The 25569-nt window shown below is 35.3% G+C and overlaps 2 protein-coding genes across 10 annotated transcripts in view; one reads left to right on the top strand and one right to left on the bottom strand.

Annotated features, from left to right (window-relative positions):
• Positions 1-9196, top strand: part of JADE1 (jade family PHD finger 1) — an 81438-nt gene extending 72242 nt beyond the window's left edge. For all 5 annotated transcript variants that reach the window (XM_074229304.1, XM_074229299.1, XM_074229300.1 and 2 more), the window contains one exon: positions 5203-9196. In XM_074229304.1, the coding sequence (XP_074085405.1) occupies positions 5203-6119 (917 nt within the window). In that variant the 3' untranslated portion in view covers positions 6120-9196. The remainder of the gene's footprint in view (positions 1-5202) is intronic.
• The window catches only part of SCLT1 (sodium channel and clathrin linker 1), a 287110-nt gene continuing 270604 nt past the window's right edge, over positions 9064-25569 (bottom strand). For all 5 annotated transcript variants that reach the window (XM_074229305.1, XM_074229306.1, XM_074229307.1 and 2 more), the window contains one exon: positions 9064-25199. In XM_074229305.1, the coding sequence (XP_074085406.1) occupies positions 25137-25199 (63 nt within the window). In that variant the 3' untranslated portion in view covers positions 9064-25136. The remainder of the gene's footprint in view (positions 25200-25569) is intronic.

Here is a 25569-nt window from a genome sequence, read left to right as displayed (position 1 = left end):
GTCTGTAGATTTCATTAGCCTGTCAAAAGAGTCTATGACATGAAAAGAGTTAAGAACCCCTATTGTAAAGGTTAAGTCAAGCCCAGTGGTCATTTTACTTGTGCATTTATTTGAATGACTCCCATTAGTTCTCTGGATGTAGCTCTTCTGAGAAGGCCTGGGCTGTAACACAGCTGAAGGCTGTGTCATTGGCACATTTTAAAACTGAAGTCCTAATGTGACTAATGCCAATAGTAACTGAGTGAGTACAGCAAAATGTGACTAATGGTAATTTAAATATATTTCTTCTGCCCGACTCCCCCAGTAGGGGAAGGAGACAGTTTATTAATTGGGCTAATAGTGTTATCACTCACACCTTCAAAGTATGGGCATTTAGCAGTATTAATATAATATCAGATTTTGACTTTTCTTCTCAAAAATGAACACTGTAGATATTTCTGGCTAGTGTTAATTTTAGCAAAGGGTGCATCTTAGCTGTAAAATTTTAAATGACATTCTTTTAACTGGGATAGTATATTTAAAAAGGGATCTGTCTTGTTGTCTAACCTTCTAATCCAGTTCCAGAAATGTTAGGCCAGTGCTATATATAGAATATTGTGGTAGGTCCTGAGGAAAAGGGAAATCCAGATAAAATAGTGCCTCTGCCTTCTAGTAGGTGATAAGACACAGATAATTATAATACATAATATTTCATGGGGATCATATTGAAGAGTTGCAAAACAAAGGATTATTAATGATGGGAAGTAGAGGTTGGGGAGTGGCCAAGTATTTGAATTCAGCTTTAAAGGGTGAGTAGGAATTAGCATGCAAAGAAGAGAGAAAAGACTTCAGGCACAGGTATTAGCATGAACAAAATCATGGAGGAGTTAACTTAAGTATATCCGGGGAATATCAATTGGAGTGAAGGGTTCATGACACAAAGCCGGATGAGTAACATAGATAAGCAGAGATATTTGAACTTTAATGAGTTGGCAATAAATAGACATGAAGAGTGATATGAGCAGTATGTGCCCAAGAAAGATTATTCTTAGTGGTATGAAGAATATAGTTGCCCCTGTGAACTGGAAAATTTGAGTAAAATTTTTTTGGCTCTCCCTTGTACCAAAGAAATCATCTGAGTTTTTCTTTTATGGCTTGTTTGTAGTACCTTATTGTAAAACTTGGATTGATATTATAGAGTACTAAACATATATTTTATACATTTCTGAGTTTCTGTGTCTTCTGCTGACCTTTGTGTATTATCTTTGGCTTCTGCAAACTCTGCACCCCCTAAATTCCCCATTTAATTTCTCATGCCTACCCTTAAAATATCAAAACTATGATGGGGAAAGTTACGATGTGGAAGAAATAACTGTATTGAAAGAGATAAGAGTTAGAGAGAAGTCATAGAATGTTAGAACTGAAATAAATCTTAGAGATTATTCATCTCCCTCATTTAATTGATGAGGAAACCAAAGCCCAAAAAGTAAATGATTTTTTATGAGATAACATAATAGATAAAATGATAGAATCTGAAACAGATCTCAAGTCCTAAACTCTAAGCCAAGATACTTTTTCAGTATACCACAATGTTTCCCATTGGGTTAAAAAGAATTCTTGATTTGGACAAAGTAAGTGATTAACATGTAGATAATAGATTATACATATGGATACACTGAAATATTCCAAAAATAATTATGCTTCCCATTTTTGATGCTGGGAAAGTTAATTTTAATAACATGATAGTGAAGGAAGCCAAATGGCATCATGTTAGGGAAAGAATGTGAAATTTGTGGAAGTAACAGGTATAGATGACAAAAAGGTTTGGTAGTAAAGGGAAAATGGAGAGAAGGGGATAGATAGGTAAAAGGAACACTTTCTTCAGAATTGTAGGATAATGATTAGGAGTCACTAGAGAATGGGAGCAAGAACTAAGAGAAGTCAGAAAAGAAAGGGGCTAACTTGAGTGAGTATGGCTATATCTCATGACCAGAGGAAAGAAGAAATGGATGATGCTACTGAAGAGTTTTAAGTAGGAAAGGAGGAGAGCTGAGTTGATAGAGAATAACCTCAATCTTTGGTGAAATTATAGATGAAGAATGAGGAGACACATTTTTGGGAATGACCCATCAACAGGGCAACGCATCCTAGGATAATAGTAAATGCAACATTGAGTTTAAAGGTGGGTATGGAGGTGAGACAAGAGTGGGTAGTAATGCCATAGGAGAAGTACTAGAAAAAGGGTACTAGAAGTCACAGTTAGGATAGAGGTTTGCTGTGGAAAAAGAAAACATGAAGTTTAGGGATTGGAGATGGTAGTCAAAGTGAAATTTCAAAATTTTGCATCTTGGAACAAGTGTAGTTCTTAAATAAGTTGAGTTTTAAAGTAAGCACATGCTAATAGTATGAAGAGGTTGTTGGAATTAAAAAGGTTGAGGAATTATATGTTTAAGTCTTGGAGGAGTTGTTTTTTCCTTTAGAGGGAAACAAATAGAAAGGCATTAAAGACATTAATAAAGCACTGCCTATTGGTAGATAATGGCAACCAGGATGGGGAATAAAATCATATCTGGAATTGTATATAATTCAAGAGCATCAATCATTGGTTATTGGTAAACTAATATTGGAGCACATTTATGAAACAAAACCCCTCCTCTAGGCTGTGAATTGGGAAGAAGAGGATGCATGTTGGACCTCCAGTGGAGAAAAGTTGTATGTGGTGTTCTCAGGATAGTTATGATTTGTATGAAGCTAAAAGGAATGTGGGTTGGAAAATTTAAGGTAGTTTGTGGAAAATAGAGCAAAAGTTTCTAAGAGTAGAGTAGAATAGGCTAAACAGTAGCCAGAGTGAGCTGGAGAGATTTTGTTGCAATAATAATTATAATTTTATTTAATATTTCACCCTACACATAAGAGCCAATTTAGTGAAACTCCTTTTTCTCCAGCAGTTCTCAGCTGCTGCTGTATGGCCTCAATACCATTTGTACCTCAGCATTTGTATTTGAAGAGGGCTTTTTGTTACTATTGTTAAGTTGTTAAAGAGTGAATGATTGCCTATAAAAAACACTTGTAAAATACATTTTCATCTGATTTCACTCAAGAGCCATTTTTCATGGCTACTGGAGGCTGCTTTTCCCATTTCATGGTTTGGGTTATTAACGGGCAAGGGAGGCTTCTAACTAGGTTAGCACATGTTTTCAGACTTTTGAGTAATATAGTTGTCTATATTCAGGAGTCCTTCAATATATTACATATTGAAGAGGAGGATAACAAATTTCTACTTCATTTGAGACAAAAATCCATTCTGATTATGTTTGAAAAACAGATTACCTCTACTTGAGGATATCTTAGAGAATAAAGTGTAAATGCTGCTGAGTATTTTTTTTTTATTTTACTTTGATATCTTCAGTCTTCTAGCTGTTTTCTTGCTAACACCTAAAATATTTAATTAAAGGAAAATAAAAGATGATGTGCCCAGACTCAAAAGGAAATCAAGAACCAGGGCTTCTAAGTATAGATTATAACTATTTGTCCATGTTGGTCCCCTTGAAAGTTTTGCAAAGCAGAGCTCTTCTCATTTAAAATTTATATAGATTTCTAAGAAAATCAATTATTTTGAAACATAGGTATCAAAAAAACCCCAAACTTGTGGTGGAAAATATTATCCATATCCAGAGAGAAAAAAACTATGGAGTCTGAATACAGATCATAGCATACTATTCTCAGTTTTTAAAATATGTTTAATGTTTTTTTCGCTTTCATGGTTTTTTCCCTTTTGTTCTGATTCTTCTTTTATAACATGACTAATATGAAAATGTATAACAGTTAAACATGTATAATCCATATCAGATTATTTATTGTCAAGGGGAAGGGGGAAGGGAGAGAAGAAGAAAAAGTGGAATTCAAAATCTAAAAAAAATCTTCAAATGTAGTTGAAAAAAAATTAAATTAAAAAAAACCCAGCTGGTTAGGAACACTTACACTGAATATCTTAATTTCCCAGACAATTCCTGAAGAGTAGAGCCAGTGTCAATATGCATTGCATGGTTAGAGAGTGTTTCCTTAGGAGTAGTTTGTTGCGCCAGTGAAATATCCCCCAGGACAACCAAACTAGATCATTACTTTTTCTAAGTGATGTGATTGAGGGAACATCTGATTTAAGCAGATAACATTTGTTTCTCTTACCTTTCAGAATCCTTTTCCTTGATGGTCCAGCTAAGGAAACACAATATTTGTCAGAGTTGTTTGTTGGTTGTAGAGTTAGAATTCATTTATCATTAAGATTTGATCTTTGGAGAAAATGAGTATTTTCAAAATGAGAAGCTCTTCCAAAACACTGGTGGTCATAAACTAGAGGCAGACGGGATGCTAGTCTTGATAAAACAAGCTTCTCCACTGAGTGAGGCTGTCCCTACCCTGTGAACAGCTGTTGACTCTGAGCAGACTAAAGAAAGCCTATGAAAGGGACAGGTACATCTGGGATGTGGAGAGGAGCAACTCAGAAACCGAGACATCTAGACAGATTATGGACAGCAGAGATTTGGTGCCAGTGACGTTCTCATCAGAACAACAGGCATTATCAGAAGTATCTTAGCCTCTTGTTGAGGGAACAGAAGACTGCATGGGGGGCAAAGGAGCTTTAGTCAGTCTTCTGAGGACTCTGTGGTTAATTTTGTTCTGTACTGTTCTCCTAATCTCCCCCCATCCATTTTTACTATTTGTTCACATGCCATAGAATAATGAGCATTTACAAATAGTGTTTTGTCAGAACCTGCCAGGTTGATGCAAAGTCAAGTCCTATGATCTTAATAATATAACTCAAGGATAGCTTTTAGGATTGAGCACATCTTCAAAGTCATAGTCTAAGATAGACAATGAATGTTTAAAAGGACACTTCTCAATCTTGCAAAAACAAGTTAAATCATTATTATGGGTGAGGGACAAAATCCCTTAAGCTTGTCTGAATTGTAGGTATTATGGAAAATGTGGCAGAGCAAGAGATTTTGCAAATTAAACTTGATAAGATTCTGAAGGGAGGTCAATGTCACTCTTTTTGCTATTAAAATGCATTTTTTTAAACTTTTAAAACTTTAAAACTTTAACAAATTGTCTGCTGGAAGTGGGTGGATGAGTTGTAAAATAGCCATTTGTTTCTAAGTCTGGGATTTTATTCTTTTGAATTGGCTTCTGATTGGATCTTCTCTGTGATTTCTTGGTTTTTAGGTGTGCCTTCTTCCTCTTGCTCCTCCTCCTCATTGGAAAATATGCTTTTATTTAATAGTCCTTCGGTGGGTCCAGATGCACCCAAGATAGAGGACCTAAAGTGGCACTCCGCATTCTTTAGGAAGCAAATGGGCACCTCCTTGGTCCATTCCCTAAAAAAGTCTCATAAGCCGGAGCGACTGCCAAGTGGCCCTGAGAGTGAAGGCAAAGCCTTGCTAAAGGAGTCAGACCTCTCAAGTAGAAGGGAAGGGATGGATATACCAGAGACCTTTTTGGATTTTGAAAAGACCTTTGCAGAAGCACAGGTTATATCAGCACAACAGAAGAATGGTATGGTACTGTCAGACCACCAGAAGAGAAGAGACAATCGTTCTCAGTGTGATTTTGTCAAGGGAGACCTCAAACACTCAAAACAGAATCACAAGCCTCTGAGACCCACAGACCTGGCTCAGAGGCAATCAGAAAACAAAAGGGCTGTGAATCCCACTGGGATGGGTCAGTCAGCACCTGGCACAAGGAAAGATTTAGTGCCTAAATGCAATGGTTCTCTGGTCAAAATAAACTGTAACCGGACCACAGTCAAAGTGCCTACCACACCTGCTAGCCCAGTGAAGAACTGGGGGGGATTCCGAATTCCAAAGAAGGGAGAGAAGCAGCAGCAGGGAGAAGACCCAGAGGATGCCTGCCGCCAGCACTCCAACTACTCCTACTTGGGTATGGGCAGAGCTTCACCCAAGGAGAGGGCAAAAAGCAAACTAAAGACGGACAGTGAGAATGACGGGTACATCCCTGATGTGGAGATGAGCGACTCGGAGAGTGAGGCGTCTGAAAGGAAATTCAGACAGCAGAGGCATAGCCCCAATGGCACTATCACCAGGAGGACGGACATTATCAGGAGAAGTATCTTAGCTTCCTGATGGGGGAACAGCAGGATGCACCGGGTGGGGGGCCATAGGGTCGGTAGAGCCACCACTGCCTGCTGACACCCAAAGGGCTGTTGGTTTGGGTGGGAGAGGGGAGTTCTCACTGGATCAACAAGCCGATGTCCAGTTATTCCTGAGCTGTACAAATATGTTTACTTGCACTTGGGACAACAGGTTTTTGTTTGTTTGGTTTTTTTGTTTGTTTGGTTTTTTTCTCTTCAGAGTCATTTATAACTAACTCATTGTTCTGAGAAGTTTAAATGTTCTTTATTTCCAACTTTGTTGAGGAAACACAAGAGTAGATTTCATCTGAGACACTGGCTACTACGGATGGAACCTTGAGTTAAACACTAAAATAAGAATGGAATAGTTTAGAAAAGGGCAAGGTTTTTCAGTGATCCCAGTTAGCAAATAGTCATTGGCAAGATTTAATTGCTCTCCCTGTTTTGCCCAAAGCACAAACTCTTGATTTCCTATGTGTACACAATCAAAACATAGTCCTTGACAAACTTGTCATGCACCATGTAGTCACCCATTAAACTACTTTTCTTGGATTATGCTAGCTCTTGAAGTCATGTTTATGGTTTGGCCACAAGCCTCTTTGTTCTAGGACATAACGGCTCTGACCTTCTGTAACTAGGCCAGTTTAGGGAGAACTATATGAGGTGGGGGAGAATGGACTTTGGCAGAGGCGGTCACTGGAGGAGTCCGAAGGGCCAGGCAGAGCCGGTGCCCACGGTCACTTTACATGTAAGAATGTTGCAGCCTTCAGTTTTTGAGGAGTTAGGGACTGAAAAGGAGAATGAAGAAATTCATAAGGATAGCTGGGGAGCGTTAGAAGGAACTTGAGGTCCAAGTTTTACTCATCATCCTTTTGACCTTCCATCTTCCTCACCATCATTTCCCCAAGTTAGGTTGGAAGTCGCTGGGCAGTCTGGGACTGTGGTGGACTCTGAAAGGCCTCGCAATCAGGTTTGCACTAATGATATGTGTTGGGGAATCCAGGCTTCCAACACTAAAGGATTCCTTTGAAAATAATAATAATAAAGGACCTAGCTAAAATAGGTCAAATATACATATCTATATTTTTGAAAACAAAAAAAAAATAAAATAAAAAGGCAATAAGTTGCAGTTAAGCTCTTCATTCAGACCTATGCAGGAAAGAGACTGCATTCTATCCTGGAATAGATTTTGTAGCTGGCAAGAGCTGATACTAATTCATAAGTTGGACTTTCTAATTGCAAATGGCAATAACTAGTAAGTAAATTATCAGCAATAATAATTTAGCATTTCATTTGAGTAATGTTTTCTTTTTTGCACTTAGTATAGTGCATATGTAACAAGACAGTGGGTAGTATTAGGGTCATGTAAATTTTCTTTGGAATTCACTGTATACGTTAAGTCAAATTCAGAGAAGAAAAGTTTAAATAGCAACAAGGCTTAGAAATTATGGGCACTTGGAACAAGCCCTGCTTTTCCCCCCAACTCAAACTCCTAATCCCAGCCACTTACCCCAAGACTGCTCTAAGTATATCAATCTCAGTATTCATATTTCTAATTCATATACACATCTGCCTCCATTAGGTAAGAAGCAGAACTCTGATATTTTCAAGGAAAGATTGACTTCTGCAGTTAACTTCTAAGTCTTCCAGATGGTTGTCAGCAAAAAAGGCATATTAAATTACATCTTGCTATGCAAGTTATCATTTTCATACTGTCTTAACTCTCCAAGAATATTTTAATAGATGAATGGGGAAGGGGGAGCAGGATAATCTAAATTTAGATTGCCTTGAATTGTTCTTAAAATACAGGGGGGGGGTGAGGGTGGGGATGGGAAGAACTTCCTTTTGACTAATTCATGTATTGATAAGCATGTTGTTGCAGGTATGAGAGGATTTTGTTTAATTGGAATTTTCTGTTCACTCCTAGGATAACTTAAAGCAGGTTGTTTTTTTTTGTTTTGTTTTCTTACATATGAACATAAACCCTTTCCTGGAAAAAGGAGAAGGTAGATTGTATAGTTGACTTAACTTTTGACTACAGCAACATCTCTGGGTGAAGACTGAATATATAGAGGGATAATTTGAAAAGCCATAGAAAGAAAAACCTAAATTTTATGCTAGTAATGACCTCTCACCATTTTAAGAGGTATCAGATTTATTTGCACTATTATGAATGCTAGTTTTGTGCAGAAATAATGCCTTATCTGTTTTATTCCCCATATTTAGGTTGAAAAGCTTTCAAATGTTCCCAAGTTATGCTGAACCAAAAAATTAAAAAAACAAAAAAACAAAACAAAAAACAAAAAAAGGAAAAAAAAAGAAAAAAGAAAAACCACAAAAAGCTACCCCATGCTTTAAAAAAATTCCTGCCCCAAACTGCGAAATGGTATAGAGCACGATTTTCTAGCAGTATGATAAGCTGTGCAAGTTAGTTCCATGCCATGCTTGGTCCTCTGTTTAGGAAGAATCCCCAAGTATAGCATTGACTAACCCATGGCCCTTCATGCATTCTGTTGGGATAGAACCATTTAAAGATGCCCCTTCCTTCCCCTCAGCTTTCCCTTTCTGCGTGCATACTGACCAAGAAATATCTCTCATGATGATCAGTGTATTACGTCAAACTGTAGGCTAGTTGAACTTTTGTAAAGTTGCCTGGAATGTCATTTGTTAGGTTATCAACAAAAATCTAAATGAAGGGTTATATCTGTCATGTACAAAACTTATTTTAAAATGGACAAATCTGTCATTACATTTGTAACCTTGTACAGAAAATTTTTCACTATGTGCCTAGCTTGGTGTCCATTCAGCTAAAATTTACAAAAACAAAAAAAGGTGTGCATGAAGAGAAAATCAGAAATTAAAAGTATATGTAGAGATGACTATTTTATATTACATGGCCCAATCCTGTATTTATTTCTCTCACCCACCCCCTCCCCCTCCCCTTTTTGGAAGTATTTATAAACTAGTTGAAGACAGCTGTATTTTTTGTTTGTTTTTGTTGTTGAAATATTTAGTAGAATTGTGCCTTTTTGTCTGTATGTGAATAAATGCTGTACATTTTGCAATACATTTAAAGTGTTCCACTTGGAAATTTGCCTTTTGGTGTATCTTGATTAGCAACCCTGATTCAGGTATTACACTGTGGCCTTTTCTAGTCAGCACAATGACTACCTCCCAAGTAAATCTGGGTAAGACATGGAGACAAATGCTTCTAATATTGCAGGGGACTTATGAGTGTAATTGGGGACCATCTTCCACTGTCTTATTTCTGACTTGTCTCAGAGCAAGGACAAGGGTTTACCTTGTAGCTGCCCATTTCCTGAGAACAGATTCTCTCTTTGAGCACAACAAATTAAGATCTGAAAATAATTTTTCAGTATGCTGATACCATGAACAGGGAGGAGCCTTTTTTGCTTTAGTTGAATTGGTGGCCTTCCTCTGAGAGTTGACATTTTTTAGAAGTTAAGAAATTAACTACTGGAAGAACTAGGATTCAGATTTCATAGCTCCTCGGCCAGGGGCTTTCCTACTCAACTATAGTGCTTGTATGACCATAGCCCATGAGATTAAGCTGCAATAAAAACACCCATTCTCCATGCATTAGTTTGTTGTGAGAAGAGCAAAAGTCCTCCTACCCATGTAAACTCACAGCTGAGAACCATGCTAATCTAAAAATAACCTAGTAATAGAATATTAGAGCTAGAAAAGACCTTGAGAGAATTTTGTCCAATGTCATTTTACAGATGAAGAAATTAAGACAGAAAGGTAAAATAACTTAGAAAATAATTTAATAACCCAGCTTTCTTGATTCCTAGTTTAGTTCATTTTCTGCTACATTGCTCTATTTAAAATTCAGTTTGCGGTTAATATAAAAGTGGTACAAACTGGTTTGCCTTCAATTTCTTTCTTCAAACCCAATATGATTCATTTGGGGCAAAAATCATTTTTTTCCCCTTGCCTGTTAATAGCTGGTTTCTATCTCTCTGTAGGGCTCCTGGGAGATATAGCCAGGAATCTTCCCCCAAGGCTTTGAAAGTTGAAGCACCATAACCCTTCCCTAGAGAAAAGAAGTGCCCCTGAGCAATAGGAAGGGATTGTCATGGTTACTTCTGCATAGATAGAGAATGGCCCTCCAGAGACATGCTGTCACTTTTCTCTAGGCCTTGAGCCCTCTAGATATTTTATCTAATGATAAACTTCAAGGTTGAAATCTTTGACCACATTAACCTGTGATGTTGGAAACATTACACTAAGGGTTCCAGTTTGGGTAGAACACTGATTACTTGATCAGAAGAGAGTGAAACCAAGTAAAACTCCCTTTAAAAATTTATGTAATGGGGCAGCGAGGTGGCATAGCAGATAAAGCATTGGCCTTGGAGTCAGGAGTACCTGGGTTCAAATCTGGTCTCAGACACTTAATTACCTAGCTGTGTGGCCTTGGGCAAGCCACTTAACCCCATTTGTCTTGCAAAAACCTAAAAAAAACCATATGTAATATGATGAAATCATGGAGTTATAGAGCTATAATGGGGGTGTGGTTTGGAGGGGGAGATTACTAGATTACTAATTTTTAAGAGTAAAATTAAAAAATGACCAACTGATAAATTATCGATTATCTTTGAAATAAAAAGGGTATAACCAAGAAATGGAAACAAATCCTAGAACTAATTTTTTTTTCCTTAATGCCAGAATCCTGGTTTGAATGAAACTGAATATGCTATTGGGCATATGTAATTTAGAAAAAATATTAAAATACAGAATTGAATTGACTAATGAATCTCAGAGAGAAGCCTCAGAGGGTATACATACATTCTGTGAGGAACCTCTTTTCCATCTCTTAATAAGTGAGGATATCCTAAGGCACCCCATTCTACTTCTGAATTCTTGTATTTGCTAGTTTTTCTATACATTGTCTAAATACAGATTCTGTGACTTCTTTACAGGATTCCTAGTTTTACTACAAAACAAGTCAAATTCTTTGATGAGACTGTCCTTGAAAAAAAGCCATCACATGCCTTCAGTTTATGGCTAAACTTCCCAGGTTCATTTATTTTAACTGATTCATCTGTGGGTGTGGCTAAGGAGAAGATAAAATGCAAGCAGGGAAGCTTTGTGAGGCTAGTTGATTGATTCTAAAACACCCTTATTTAGTCTTCTGGACTCACCCCCATCCATCTAGAACTGATTTCTCCTGTTTGTTTCAACCTCTTAAAAATCTAGTGCCAACTGACCTGTTTTTTTTTGCTTCTTTGGATTATAGTTCATACTTTAAACTTCCCAGACAGAAATGATCCTTATCATCCATAGATGCTTACCCTAGTAATCCAGCCATTACAAGACCCTCACAAGTCAATCCTTTCTAGGGCTTAGTTTGACAGTCTTGGTTGCCTTCATCTGGATCCTTTCAAAAAAATGTATTTAGAATTGAAGAAAATTGTCCAGATCTTCCTCTTTCTGAACACTATGCATCTCCTAATGTAATCTAAGATGGCATTACATGTTTATTTTTGGGGGGTGTGTCCCTTACTGCCCTATTGACTCATATTGATCATTCACATATTTTTAACATGAATGATTGGCTGGCTAGTCCTCAACTTCTTTCCTTGCTCCTACCCATTTCCTATTTTTACAGGTTAATTTTTGGATCTTTAATTTTTAAAGATTTGTTCAAATTGTTCTCACCTATTGAGATAATTTTAGGTCTTGATCCTTGTTCAATCTATTAAATCTGATAAAACTGTTAGGTACTTTTCATCTATGAGCAGACAGGCCAGATTTGAACTCAGGTACTCCTGACTCCAGGGCTGGTACTCTATCCACTGTGCCACCCAGCCACCCCCAAGGGTACATTCTTAAGGCACTCACCACTACAGATTTTCTTCCCACTTGAAAATATATGATCAGTATTTAGGACTTGGTCAAGCAAATGCTATCTCCATTGTCTTCTTGCCCATTTATTACTATAAGTCACAAAAATAACAATGAAAATATATCAAGTGCCTTGCAGGAATCCAAGTAGATCTACCAATTAAAAAATGAGTGAGATGAATTTTTATGAAATCTATTCTGGCTCTTAGAATTACTTTCTTTCACTTACAAATGTTCAAAAAGTAATGTTAGTGATCTGCTATAGAATTTTTCTCAGGATCAAACCCAATCCTTTAGATGACAAGATTCATGCTTATCAAATTTTTTTTTAAGTTGGAAAAGACCTATCCTATTATTATAGACTTTGTCCTAATCTCCATGGTTTTTCAAAGCTCATTTAACATTTCTTACAAATTAAATTAACCATGCAGTTCTGGGAGTTAAAGCTGCCTAGGTACACTCTTACTATCTCTACACTTATGTTAGGTTTCAACGTCTTGACTACTTTTATTCCATATTTCCCAGGCCAAAGACCATTCTTCTTCATTGGGAAGAGAAACAAATGTTCTCATTCTGAGTAGGTCTGTTCTTTATGCCCCATTTTCCCATAGCTGTCAATATCCTCTTTATATTCTTTCCCCACAAAAGCTAAATTAAAAAAAAACCCAACACAAAACCTTGTTTTCTTTAGCAATCATTGACTTTAGCTCATTAATCTTTAATATTCCCAAAACCATTCTCACAGAACTATGCCATACCCTTTTGTATAAGTTTCAATTAGTTAAGCCTCCTTGCTTCTACCTTTGACAAATGTTCTGGACCTGTGATTTCACTGACTTAGAGGAAACTCTCTCTACTGATCTGCAATTTCCTAGGTGTTCTGAAAACTTGAGTGATTTGCTCAGAGCCACATATCCAATATGTCAGAAGCGAGACCAACTTAGGTTCTCTTAAGTCCGAAGGCAGCTCTGAATGCACTGTGCTAAACTACTTCTCTAAAAAAAATAATTGGCTGTTAATTCTTACTGAATTCACATTGATCTTTTTTAGGTACATTCTTTCATTTCATCAAAATTGCATTATCTATATTCCATTCTTAAAACTTTTCCATCTTTCTTGGTCCAAATTCTTCTGAAGAATTTCAGTTAATAGAATCTCAACTATTTCTATCAACTTACTCAAATATTCTCTAGACCCAAAGCCTATGTTAGACTAGATCTGGTTTCCTTTTTTTTTTCCATTCAAAATTTTAGGATGGAGCAGTCTTTTTGTCTTAAGTTTGCAAAATTTCTATTTCAGTAATCAGTTTCTTGATATTGATTAGAATCAAATCTAGTTTCTTTTGTTCCTTTCATTAAAAAAATCAATTCATCATTGAAACATTTGTTTACAATTTTTTACAATACTATCAACTAGCAGATAAGATTAATATTATATTCATTATATAGGTAAGAAAAATGTAGCTCAAATGGGCAAAAAACTTGACCATGGTCCTATAGATGGGGTCAGAACCAGGATTTGAAGCAATGTATGGATTCCAAATGTAATGCTATTTTCAAGCTACCAAGGGCCCTTTCAGAAATACAACTTTTATTATGAAAGTCCAATAGATAGTTGAAGTTCCCCTATTCTGACTATACATGGTTTTATTCCAGATTTGTACTCACTCCCCATCCTCCATTCCTTGCTCCCAAACTCAGCCTGCTTCACTGGGCAGTTTATTGTATAATCTAGGCAATATTTTTTTCTTCCTCCATTTTCTTCACTCAAATTATTTCCATTATGATTATCTCCTTTGGTTTGTAGACTTAACATCAGTCTCTTTTTGTGTGTAATTGAATATATTTCTATATATACACACTTCACAAATATATATGGACATATAAACATCTCTAATCAGATGTAGCCCATTTCTGGTCAAGAGCCCATCATTTCCATTTTGGGCCTTAGGCCCAAGTCCAAATCTTATGCTTAAAACACTATCTTCTTAACTAGCTCTGTCCTTTTCAAAATCCAGGTCCCTTGGATGACCTGGGAGTCATCCATCAATATAGATCTTACTTAGATGGAGAGCTCTCAGGCCTCCTCATGTGCTCTCCCACTGTACCCTTACAGTGCTTTAGGCCTTACACCCTGCCATGCTCATTGCCCTTGGGCACCCCAAGGATCCTGGGTCTCTACATTGGCCTTGCTGTTTAACTCTTAGGACTTCTGATCTTTTTATCCAATTGAAACTAAAATCTTTTATATATGCCGCTTTTCCTTATTACAATGAAAATCCCTCAGAGGAAGACTATCTTACTTTTTTCTATCTGTATCCTCGGCACACAGCCCAGTGTTTGGCATATCATGCTTTTTTATTCATCCATCTACTCACAAATTCATGTAATTGTATTTTTTGGAATGGAATATTCTTTCCTATTGCCACATTCTATTTGGTTGTCACATCCCAACAAGTTTCAGTGATAATTATATTTGTCTCTTTGTATGAAGTTCTCTGGTTCACCTTAAATATTATCCATACTTTGTGCATTTGTTTAAGGGTGTCTGAGGTTATAGGGTTTTTTGCTATCTTTATAATCGGGTAATACTTCTTGAAAACCAGTGGTCTTCACTGTTTTTTTATGTCATAATTGCTATACCCTCTGGTATAAGGTCTGGTAATTCAATGCAGGCAGTCTCTCCCCTATCAATTTAAAATTACTCCTGGAAATTAAAAAAAAAAATTTCCAGCTCTCATCAGAAGTAGCTCATCACTGGTCAAAAACCTATCATTCCTCTGTCTTGAGCCTTAGTTCCCAAGACCAAATCCTATGTTTAAGACACCACCTTCTTAACTAGCTGGGTACTTTTCCAACCCATCTCCTTTCTGAGGCTACTACCTTCAACAGTAAAAACAAATATTAATAAAAAAGATTATTTCTTCTGCTAAGGTCTTCAGTTTCTTGTCCAACACTTCACAATCCCCAGCAATGCTTTATAAGTTCATCGTGGCAACAAATAACTTTTGTCCTCACATTAATTCATTATAGGGGAGTAGAAAGTTTTGACAAGTTTTAGGACTCTGTGCTGTCGCAGATCTATGCCTCAGGGAAGAAAGCAAACCACTTTCTCTTCCTGTTGATGTTAAGAAACCACCTGGCAGGGAATCACCAATTCATATTTGTTTTTTGGGGCAGCTAGGTGGCATAGTGGATAAAGCACCGGCCTTGTAGTCAGGAGTACCTGGGTTCAAATCCGGTCTCAGACACATAATAATTACCTAGCTGTGTGGCCTTGGGCAAGCCACTTAGCCCCACTGCCTTGCAAAAACCTAAAAAAAAAATCCCTATTTGTTTGTTATACTTTGGTCCATTATTGAATGGTCCTTGTCTTCAAGGCATCTTATACATTCTCATCATCATTCCCTGGAGAATTAAAAAAAAAACTCCTTTCCCAGAGAGACCAGCTCAAATTCTATAGGCAGAGCTTCAAACTAACATCACATAATTCAAAGGCAAAGAATCTATGACCAAAATATATGATTAAATCTGCTTATGGTCAGTGGTGCCCTTCCCTATTCAGCTATTAACTTTCTGAAAAATGGATTAAATAAATATCAATTACTTATACATATAGAAAATATAATTCCTTCTGAGTAGTTCAAAGCACTTGTCTATTTCTTTACTATCCTGCTAGACAGTGTGATGCAACATCTGTCCTGATAAATAAAATATATGAGACAAAACTGTCCATGATGTCACAGGTTCTTGATGATAGTGATAGTATTAATCATATATGCCAACTCAGAAGTTTTCAAGAATTCCTGCTGTGGTTATTTTTGTATCTTGTCATCCTGATTCCATGTGGGAAATATTTCCAAATATGGTTTATATAGGAAAGATCCATAGCATCATGTCCAGGTACTCCTTTGCCGCGACACCTTCAATCTCAAGTATTTATTAAGGGCCCATTTATGAACAGCTAAAGCTAAGCACAACTTCGTCCTTTGAGAGACAATTTGAGACACACACTGATGATGGAAACAAGGAACACTGAAAGTCTAGCACCAACACTGAACATGGGCATAAATAGATGTGACATATTTAAATCAAGGAATGAATATTTATATTGAAATATAGGAGCAGATCCATTAACAATTCACCATAATTTCAGGGAGTTTAAGGCTTCATGGAAGGAGAGGGATGAAAGTCTGGTTGAATAAAATGAGTTTAGCATTCTGGAGGATAGTAGTATTAAATATTAATTGCAGAGTATTAGAGATAGGATTTGGTAGGGAAGTATGTTTGAAACAGTTCAAGCAAAAGAGGACCACAATTTGGTCTAAAGTCATAGTTGTGGAAATGGAGGGCAAAGGAAGATTTTATTTATTTATTTATTTTTTTAGGGTTTTTTTTTTGCAAGGCAAATGGGGTTAAGTGGCTTGCCCAAGGCCACACAGCTAGGTAATTATTAAGTGTCTGAGACCGGATTTGAACCCAGGTACTCCTGACTCCAAGGCCGGTGCTTTATCCACTACGCCACCTAGCCGCCCCTGCAAAGGAAGATTTAAACAGAGCAAAAATATTTATCAATATCTAGTGGCAAACTGGATATATTAAGTGAAACTGATGATGTATCAAAAAACATTCTGACATTTCTTACTAGGGATACAGAATATAAAATGCCAGGGAGAAGAGTTGAAAACATTTGGATAGATGTTTAATTATTTTTCATAAGAATAGCCAGAAGTCTTTGGTTGTAGTTAAGAATCACTATACTATTATTTTATGTCTCTTGCATGTTAATATAACCAGATCAATTTGATTTTGTATATGAAAAGATAAGATACATTAACAGATATAGAGGGGGAATGCTGGAGATAAATGTTAATAAGGGTTAGTTTTTTCTCATGTCTGATTCTTGTTAGAAACTTTTAACCATCAACAATATTATTTGCTGAATTTGAAAATATTTTTCTACTGTTAAAAACACCTTTACAAGTACCATTAGATCACAATAACAATTCTGTGAGGCAACTGAGATTTTTCTATGTGATGCTAATACTACATATTCAAATGAATTTCTGATCACATATATTTGAATATCATCAATGGTACAGATCCTAAGCCAATCATGTTTCCCCATCCTGTGTGACTTCTATGTCCTCTCTTAAATCTGCTGAGGAAGAATCAAATTAGAAGTCTTCCTGACATTTCGAGGATACCAGAGGTATACTTAAGTTGCTCGCTACTTTTTTTCTTATTATTCATTTCTCTTCTTTGAAGTTCCATATATTATATGGTGCAGGTTGCTCATATCCAGTATGGACATCTCCACTAGACTCTGTTTGATACTCACTTTTGATTATTTGGAAACTGCATTGTTCCAAGATTCATAGCTACATAATAATGGTAGACTATTTGGCTTAAAAATATGGTTTCTGTTTTATGGAGAATTGAAGGGAGGACCATTAATGAGACTTTTCAGTTTCCTGAAATCAATTTAGACCACTCTCCTCATCTGGTGCGATTCTGGGTCTAGTTCATCTTTTCATTCATACTATTTTCTTAGAGCTCATGATGATGAACTTCTCAGGATATTCATCTGCTTTCATTTCAATAATAGATATAATTCATACATGTATTTTATAAGGATGACTGGAACATACTTCTAAGTGGCTAAAAACGTTTTCCAGGAGGCAGTCCAGTGTTCTGGAGTTTGATGCAACCAGCACAATGCAACATCTGAGCAGAAGTAGTTGGAGGACCTCATTAGCCACAGGGAATTCTTTTTTAACCTGAAATATGTGCTGGCTCTCATTCATCATAGGGTATAGTTTTGTCAAGCATAAATCTGTTTTGTACCTTGCCTGATATTTATGGCAAGTGGATCAGAAAGGTTTTCTCTGTTGCTGTGTAAGAAATCTTGAAAAACTGTGATGTATTCATGAGAGATACCTTGTTGGAAGAGAATTTTTAAGGTATTTTGCTCTATGAAATCCCATCATCCCTACTAATACCTCAATTATGGATGCATTCAATGTGGGAAAAGATGAATCTCTAAAAAATTTGTAGGTATATTGATTGGTAGATTCTTATGTTCTCTTGGTTACCATATTAATAAGATGCAATTCCCCCCTACACTTTTAGAATTTCCTCTTCAGATACCTTGTGAATGAATTTCTCAAAGTCTTCGTAATTATTTTGCCTCTAGCACAAATCTCTTTAATGTATCTTTGGTCTAATCCAGATTTTTTTTTATGTTTTCTCTAGCAACTGTTCTACCTTTTTCTATAAGTTATCTATGACCAGGATATTGAATAAGTGCTGTGGCTTTTTGTCCTTGGTGGTGAAAAAAAGTTTATTATGTGTTTGCAGATCTTTTCCTCTTTTCTTTTTGTTGTCCTCCAATTTTCATCTTCAGATTTTCTTTGGATTACTTCACTTGGATTTTACCAAGTCTTCTTTAAACCAATTTTTTATCCTGTTTTATGAGGCAATTCCATTCATAATACTGTTTCATTTTTGTCTTTGTATCTTTAAGACCCAGCTTGTCTCCAGAGTTAAGTGCTAAATAAATGTTTGATGACTGGGTAATCTTCATCCATAAGATTTTCAAAATATGTTTATAGCAAAACCCAGAGTTCGATAAGATTTTGAAAACATTAAGTTACCTAGGGAAACATTCTCTGTTTGATAAAAACTACTGGAAAACTGGAAATTGTGTAAAGACCAATACCTTACAACACACATTACACCATTTAGAATTTAGTATTCTAAATCATCACATGTACTTATTATTAAAGATCATATTATAAAAAAATTTAGAGCAGAAGTATCATATACCTCATACAGCTATGAATAGGAGACATATTTTTAACCAAACAAGAGACAGAGGTAATTACAAAAGATAAAAATATGACTATAATTATTAGTAACCAAAAACCTTCTTCAAAGCCAGTATCAAATCATATTGGATAAAATGGGAAATGGTCAAATGGGGGAAAAAAAATCTTTGTACCAAATTTTTCTGATAAAGGTTTTATATCCAAGATATCTACAGTATATGTGTATATATGTGTATATATATATATATATATATATATACACACACACACATATATATATAATGTATGTTTATGTATATATACACTTACACACATATATGTACATAGTCTTCAATATGTAAATATTCAAAGGATATGAACAAATGATTCTTATAAGAACCATAAACTATTTACAACCATATCAAAAAAAGGCTCCAAATTACTAATCACAAAATAAATGAAAATCAAATCTCGAGATTTCATTTCACACCCTGCAAAGTGGAAAAAAAAGGGGTTGTGGAAGGACAGGCATAAAAATACATTGATGATGAAGTTGTAAAATGGTACAACCATTTTAGAAAACAATTAGAATTTTAGAAATAAAGTGACTAAAATGTCCATATCTTTTGAAATGGAGGCTCTATTATTGTATTTATACCAAAAAGCAATCTTGGACAAGAAAGTTTCTATAGCTGCTAAAATATTTATAGCAGCACTTTTTTTGGAAACAAAGTAAATACCCATCAACTGGGGAATACCTAAACAAGTTATGGTACATGAATAAAATGGAATACTACTGTATTGTAGGAAAATGTGTGATAATATATAAAAACATGGAGAGATCTATATGAACTGATGCAAAGTAAAGCTGAACCAAGAAAACAATATACTCAGGAGCTACAAAATGTAAATGGAAAGAGCAACTAGACACTATAAAATAAAAAATAAATGTCACAAAATTATAAAGATTAAGCAGAATTTGAATAAAGAGATATGTGAAAACACCTCCAAACTATCCCTTTATAGAGGAAGGAGATCCACAGGTATTCCACTATACAAGTTTTTGAAGTTTTTTAAATGTACTAGTCAGTTTTTTTTTTCCTTTAAAAAATTCTACTTCTATATGGAACAGTTTTTGGGAAGGACGAGGGAAAGGAATATTTGGTATAACTATGGTAATGTAAGAAACAAAATATTTACTATATGAAACAATAAAAATTTAACAAAAAATATTTATAATAGTTAAACTTCTCAGAGACAGTTTGGCAAGGAGCTTTAAGGCTGGCCTTGGAGTTAGGAAAATGGTTTGAGGTTTCATTTAGATCCTTAAGTCACTTAAGTTTCAGTGTCCAATATTTGTAAGTCATAGAAGAATTAGTGAAAGGGATTTACTCAATCATGAGCAATGTATGTCACTGAAATCACAGGTTAGACTACACTCATCTTTTCCTTCTCTAAAGAAAGAACAAACTACTTATGAAGAAATATATTGCTGTATCTCTATCCTTTCTTCCATCTGTATGTTTTTCATCATAAAAAATTTGAATAAGACAGGACTGAGTTGTTTGAATTGCACATTAAGTATTTTCCAATTTTCATCCTTCTAGTTTTGTATTAATTTCAACCTTTCATAGTACCATTGGTGGCTTAACTATACACAAATAAATCAGAAATGACTTCCATATCACTGTTTAAAAAGTTTCTTGATTATTAATCAGTTTAATATTTTTAATGTTAGGGGCTTTCCATATTATTGATTTCCATTTCTTTTTTTAAAAGAAATTAATAGTGATATATAAATATAAAGCTTCTGTACATTCTATAGACTTTTGGCTTCTTATTCCTTATGTCTATGCTATAATTTTTCATTATATTTCTTCCCATTTACACATACTATAACAATTGCATTGAAGTCACAAGGCATTAAAATATTTTTATTTAGTTTGGAGAGTCTGATCAAGTTCTTTTAAGATTTTCTGTATGTCTTCATTCTCTGCAGATATGGATGTGTAAGCTGTAATAATTTTCACCAGTACTTCTCATGAGCACTGCAAATGAGATGACAAAATGTGCTAGGAAATGTTACCTATTGCACTGGAAATGACAAAACAAATTCTGCTGATTCCTTTGCCTCTCCCAAGGTGAAATTGTGAGCCATTCTTTCATTTTGCCATAACTTTTTTCCTTTTGGTCTCATTTATAACAAGAATGTCAAGATAAATCCAATTCTTTCAGTTATATGTTCTTAATAAGTAGTAAATTCAGGCAAAATGATGAACTAGATGAAGTTTTACAACATGGCAGAATGCCTGCCAGTGAAATGATATCAATGATGCTGATGTTTGGGGTAATATGAATATTAATGGTCAAATTATTGGCTATTATATATTTGCTGTTATTGTTTATTTTTACTGCAAATAGTAATTTTCAAAGCTTTCACTTTCATATATATAATACCATATATTCACTGAAATAATACTTCTAGGTAGACAGGGAGGGAGGGCATTATTAGCTCCATTTTTCAGAATGAATGAATGGAAAAAGCATTTATTAAGTGCTTATTATTAGCACTACATTAAGCATGAGGTATACAAACAGAAAAGCAAAGACTTCCTACTTTCAAGGAACTTACATTCTTTTGGAAAAGATACACATAGGGGAGGTTAGGTGGCACAGTGGATAGAGCACCGGTCCTGGAGTCAGGAGTACCTAAGTTCAATTTTGGCTTCAGACAGTTAATAATTACCTAGCTGTGTGGCCATGGGCAAGCCACTTAACCACATTGTCTTGCAAAAAAAAAAAAATGAAGGAAAAGACACACATAAAGGATATTTCAGTTGCAAATCAGATGGAAAGAGCTCATGGTTGGTAGGGTACAGCAAAAGCAAATGGTAATGCATTTTCTTTAATGCAATTTCTATTGATTAAAAAAACACATGCTTATTGTAATTTACTGAATAATATCAGTAACTTTGGTGGTAAGAATGTTCTTTTTGATCTTTGGTAGATGTGGCTGTCAAGGAGATGGCAACTTGTAGCAACTATCTGTTGGTGTCAGTTTTTCAGTAGTAGATGAATAGTTTAGCTTGCCTGATAAATATGCTTCTGATTCTGGACTTCGGTACATGACTCAGTTGCCTTCTCATCTTGAAACATCCCTCTTCCATTCTAATTCCCTTTCCTCATTTTGAGAGTCTCTATTTTGACGCTAGGGCCAGCAATGCTTCATTCATTCTCTTGAGTTATGTTTCTGATTTTCCACCCTACTTTTCAGTTTCTTTTGATGGATTTTTCTTCTTCCATTAGGCAGTAAGCTCCTAGAGGGCAGACACTTTTTTTTTTGGGGGGGGGGGCTTCTATTTATATATTAAGCACTTAGCCTAGTTCTGGCACATAATAAGTGTTCTCTGTCTGCCTACTCAGCCTGTGTTTCCCATCTCTTTCAGAGTGTTCATTTTCTTTAGCCCTGTAGGTATCAGGAGATCTGGAATCAGTAAATAGTCTAGTCTTTCTCCACAAGTTTTGCTTCACTGGTGGAAGGCTGTGTGCTGGGGTTCAGAGAAATTAAGTGACTTTTTCAAGGTTGCTGTAAGCTCTTGGAACAGGGGTAGGAGGGAAGAGGGATGTAAGGACAGAAGAGAGATTTCTGACTTGCAGGCCAGTATTCCTTCTATTTCACTGCCCAGCTTATCAGGATGAAAAACTCATCAATCCACAAACAATTTATTAAGCATTTAGATGTACCAAGAACTGTGTTCAACAATTCTAATGCTAACTGGCACAAACATCACACAGCCCAATAGATCTGTAAGGACAGAAGGGATGACTTCTGGATATGGAATTTTTGATTTAATTTTTAAAAATTATCACCTTATATAGATAAGATAGATAATGATCATTATCAAATGGGAATTTAGAAAAGTGGCTCAACAATGACTTGCTAGTAAAGAGGAAAAAATGTCAGTTCAAAATTAGATTTTACAATAAAATATAGGAATTGCTTTTTCATGTGATGAAAGAGCATGTGATGTTTGTGAAATGTATATATTATTGCCACCATTTGAAGGTGGCAGATAGATAAATAAGGTATTTCATACTTAATGTAGCCATATCATGTAGCTTCAAAAGGGAGATTATTCAGAAGTCTGCTGGCTACTCTGATTTGAATATTCATACACAGAGAGGAAAAGGAGGTAATCATATCTTCTTTCTTCATTCAGGAGACACAATAAGTAACATGAATAAATAAAATGAACTATTTGTGTGTATCCATTTCAATTTCATTTCATGTCCTTTTTTCTCTCCTGTTAGCATCCTTATCGTCTCCTCTTTCTGAAAGGAGTATACAAAATAAATGTTACTGTGAGAATAAAAGCAGAATTTATAATTTCAAAAAAAGTTCTTAGATATGTCAAATCCTCAAATGATGATGTGGTATCTTGGAGAAATAAAAATTAACTATTTGATGGTCAGATTTTGTTGTTAATGTTGGAACATTTTCATTAGTGGGCCAGAAGGACATATTTTTATGTAGGTATTCTGGCTTTTCTTTGAGAACACTGTAAACAAGGGTTTACATATTCCCAAAGCACATGGAAAGCAAATGTATCTAGAGACAGAAATTCCAAAGAGTCTTAAGGAAAGGAAGTCTTGGGAGTCAAGAAGAAAGAGGGAAAGGGGGGGGGAACTAATGAAAGGATGGAGAAGAGAGGGAGGGAGGGAGGGAAGGGATAGAGAAGGGGCAGAGTGGGGAAGGGGGAGGGAGAGAGAGAGAGACACAGACAGAGGAGCGGGAGGGAAAAAAAGGAGGGAGAAGCTGTATGCTTTTAGAAGACAGAGCAAGTATTACTCATGAGCAATGAGTAGAGTTTAATATCCTAGGACCAGAGATTTAGACCTGTAAGAGGCCTTAGAGCTAAGGATCAGAGAACTTACAGGCTTTTCCTGGAGCATGTGACAGAGACCAGATTTAGAGTCAGATTTTTCTGACTCCAAGTCCTGCATGGGAAGAGAAGTTTTACTTTGAAGTTCCTTTGCATGCACAGTTATAGAAAGTAAAGACATAAATTAAAATGCTTTAAAAAAACTGAAATAATTGAATAGTAGGGAACATTATTATTGTATTTATATGCATATATACATTTTTGTCTGTTTACAAAGTACTTTAGAAATATAAATATTGGGAATAATATTTATTATTTTCACCAACAGGGAAAACTCTGACATCAGAGAGGTGAAAGCTAAGAAATGGAATATCTGGATTTATAAATTCAAACTTTCGATCCAAAAACTTAGGCCAATGTCAAGTTTTGTGGATGGTTTAGGCATATTCTTTTTGTTAAATAAAAGTAGGCAATCAAATTTCTTGGATGAAATATTACACCAATTCTTTTCAGTTCTAAGGTCCAAATGATTAAGGAATTCAGAATGGTTATTTTGTATAGATAAAAAATAATAGCTAAGTTTTATTAAAATTGAAGTGATATGGCATTATCAATGCCATAGTCTCACTATTTAACTTGTACCATTACCAAATTGCAAATAAAAATATGTGAACTTTCAGAAATATAGCAACCGGGAAGTTCTTTGAAAAAAGTAGAATCCTAGAATAATTAAAAAGTAGTAAATAGAATAAGAAATGCGAAAATTTTAAATATCAATATACTGAAATTTAAATGATTAAGTGATTTTTAGATCATGAACTCTACTGATCACTATTCCTTTGACTATCAGTCATAGACCCTAAAAATCCTTAGGCAGCAAGTCCTAGAAATATTGGAAATGAGTCAGAACTGTAACAAAATTATCCCAATTATATATATCAAGATGTATGACAGCATTGTTTTAGAAAAAGGAAAATTTATTACAATTTGAAGAGTTCACTATAGAAAATGAACATTTTGGAAATATGAAAATTGATTAGAAATTATGATCAGTTGTGAAGTCCACAAATTCTTGAAGGCATAAATATTGAACTTCTAGCATTTTCTCAATTTTTTTTTCATGATTTAGAGTTGTAATTAACACTTTAGATTTTTTAGAGGAGGGAAAAAAGGGCAAGTAAATAAATATACAGTTTCATGAAAGGAATGAACTCTTCTGAGATGGCTTTATTCTCCACTGAAGTCCAGTAGGGGACTATATTTTTGTAGTCTATTTCCTTTACTTACTGTGAAGACATCACTGTTTGGCTGTCCCATCCCCCCAGACAGGAATCTGCTTATGCAGAATGATATAAGCCTAAGCATATGCTTCAGGCTTTACCATTCCAATACACAGCTACTCTGACAGTTTTCCCAACTCTAAAAGGATGTGAATGCACGATGCATATTTTTAAATATTTTCCAGATCCATCATGGAGGCTGCTTTTCTTCTCTGTACTGTAATCACACTGAGCTGCAATTAAAACAAACAATCAGTAAGCTGTTCTTTTTCCATGGAAAGTTTTACTTTAGCAGAATAACAGAAAAACGGACCAAAACTTAGAATCAATATTTATTAAAGTCTTTTGTTTGAAGTCTCATATTCCATGGCTTTAGAATGTGAAATGTTTTATAAATTAGAGAAATGAACCTCAAAAGTAAGAAATTATTCAGTAGTGAAGGGGGATATACCAAAAACCTCAAAAAACATGGACTACAACAAATAACTTAAGACTACCCAGAATACAAACTATTTAAGAGTAAAAAAAAATGCTGTTATTAATAGAGCTAATATGATTCTATGCTATGTCAATATAATTCTAGGATGGTAAGCAATCCTTCAA

The sequence above is a fragment of the Macrotis lagotis genome, chromosome 3 (assembly GCF_037893015.1).
Source record: "Macrotis lagotis isolate mMagLag1 chromosome 3, bilby.v1.9.chrom.fasta, whole genome shotgun sequence".
In the NCBI taxonomy this organism is placed as follows: Eukaryota; Metazoa; Chordata; class Mammalia; order Peramelemorphia; family Peramelidae; genus Macrotis; species Macrotis lagotis.
Note: the sequence above shows the minus strand (reverse complement) of the source record. Positions and strands in the feature narration are given on the sequence as shown.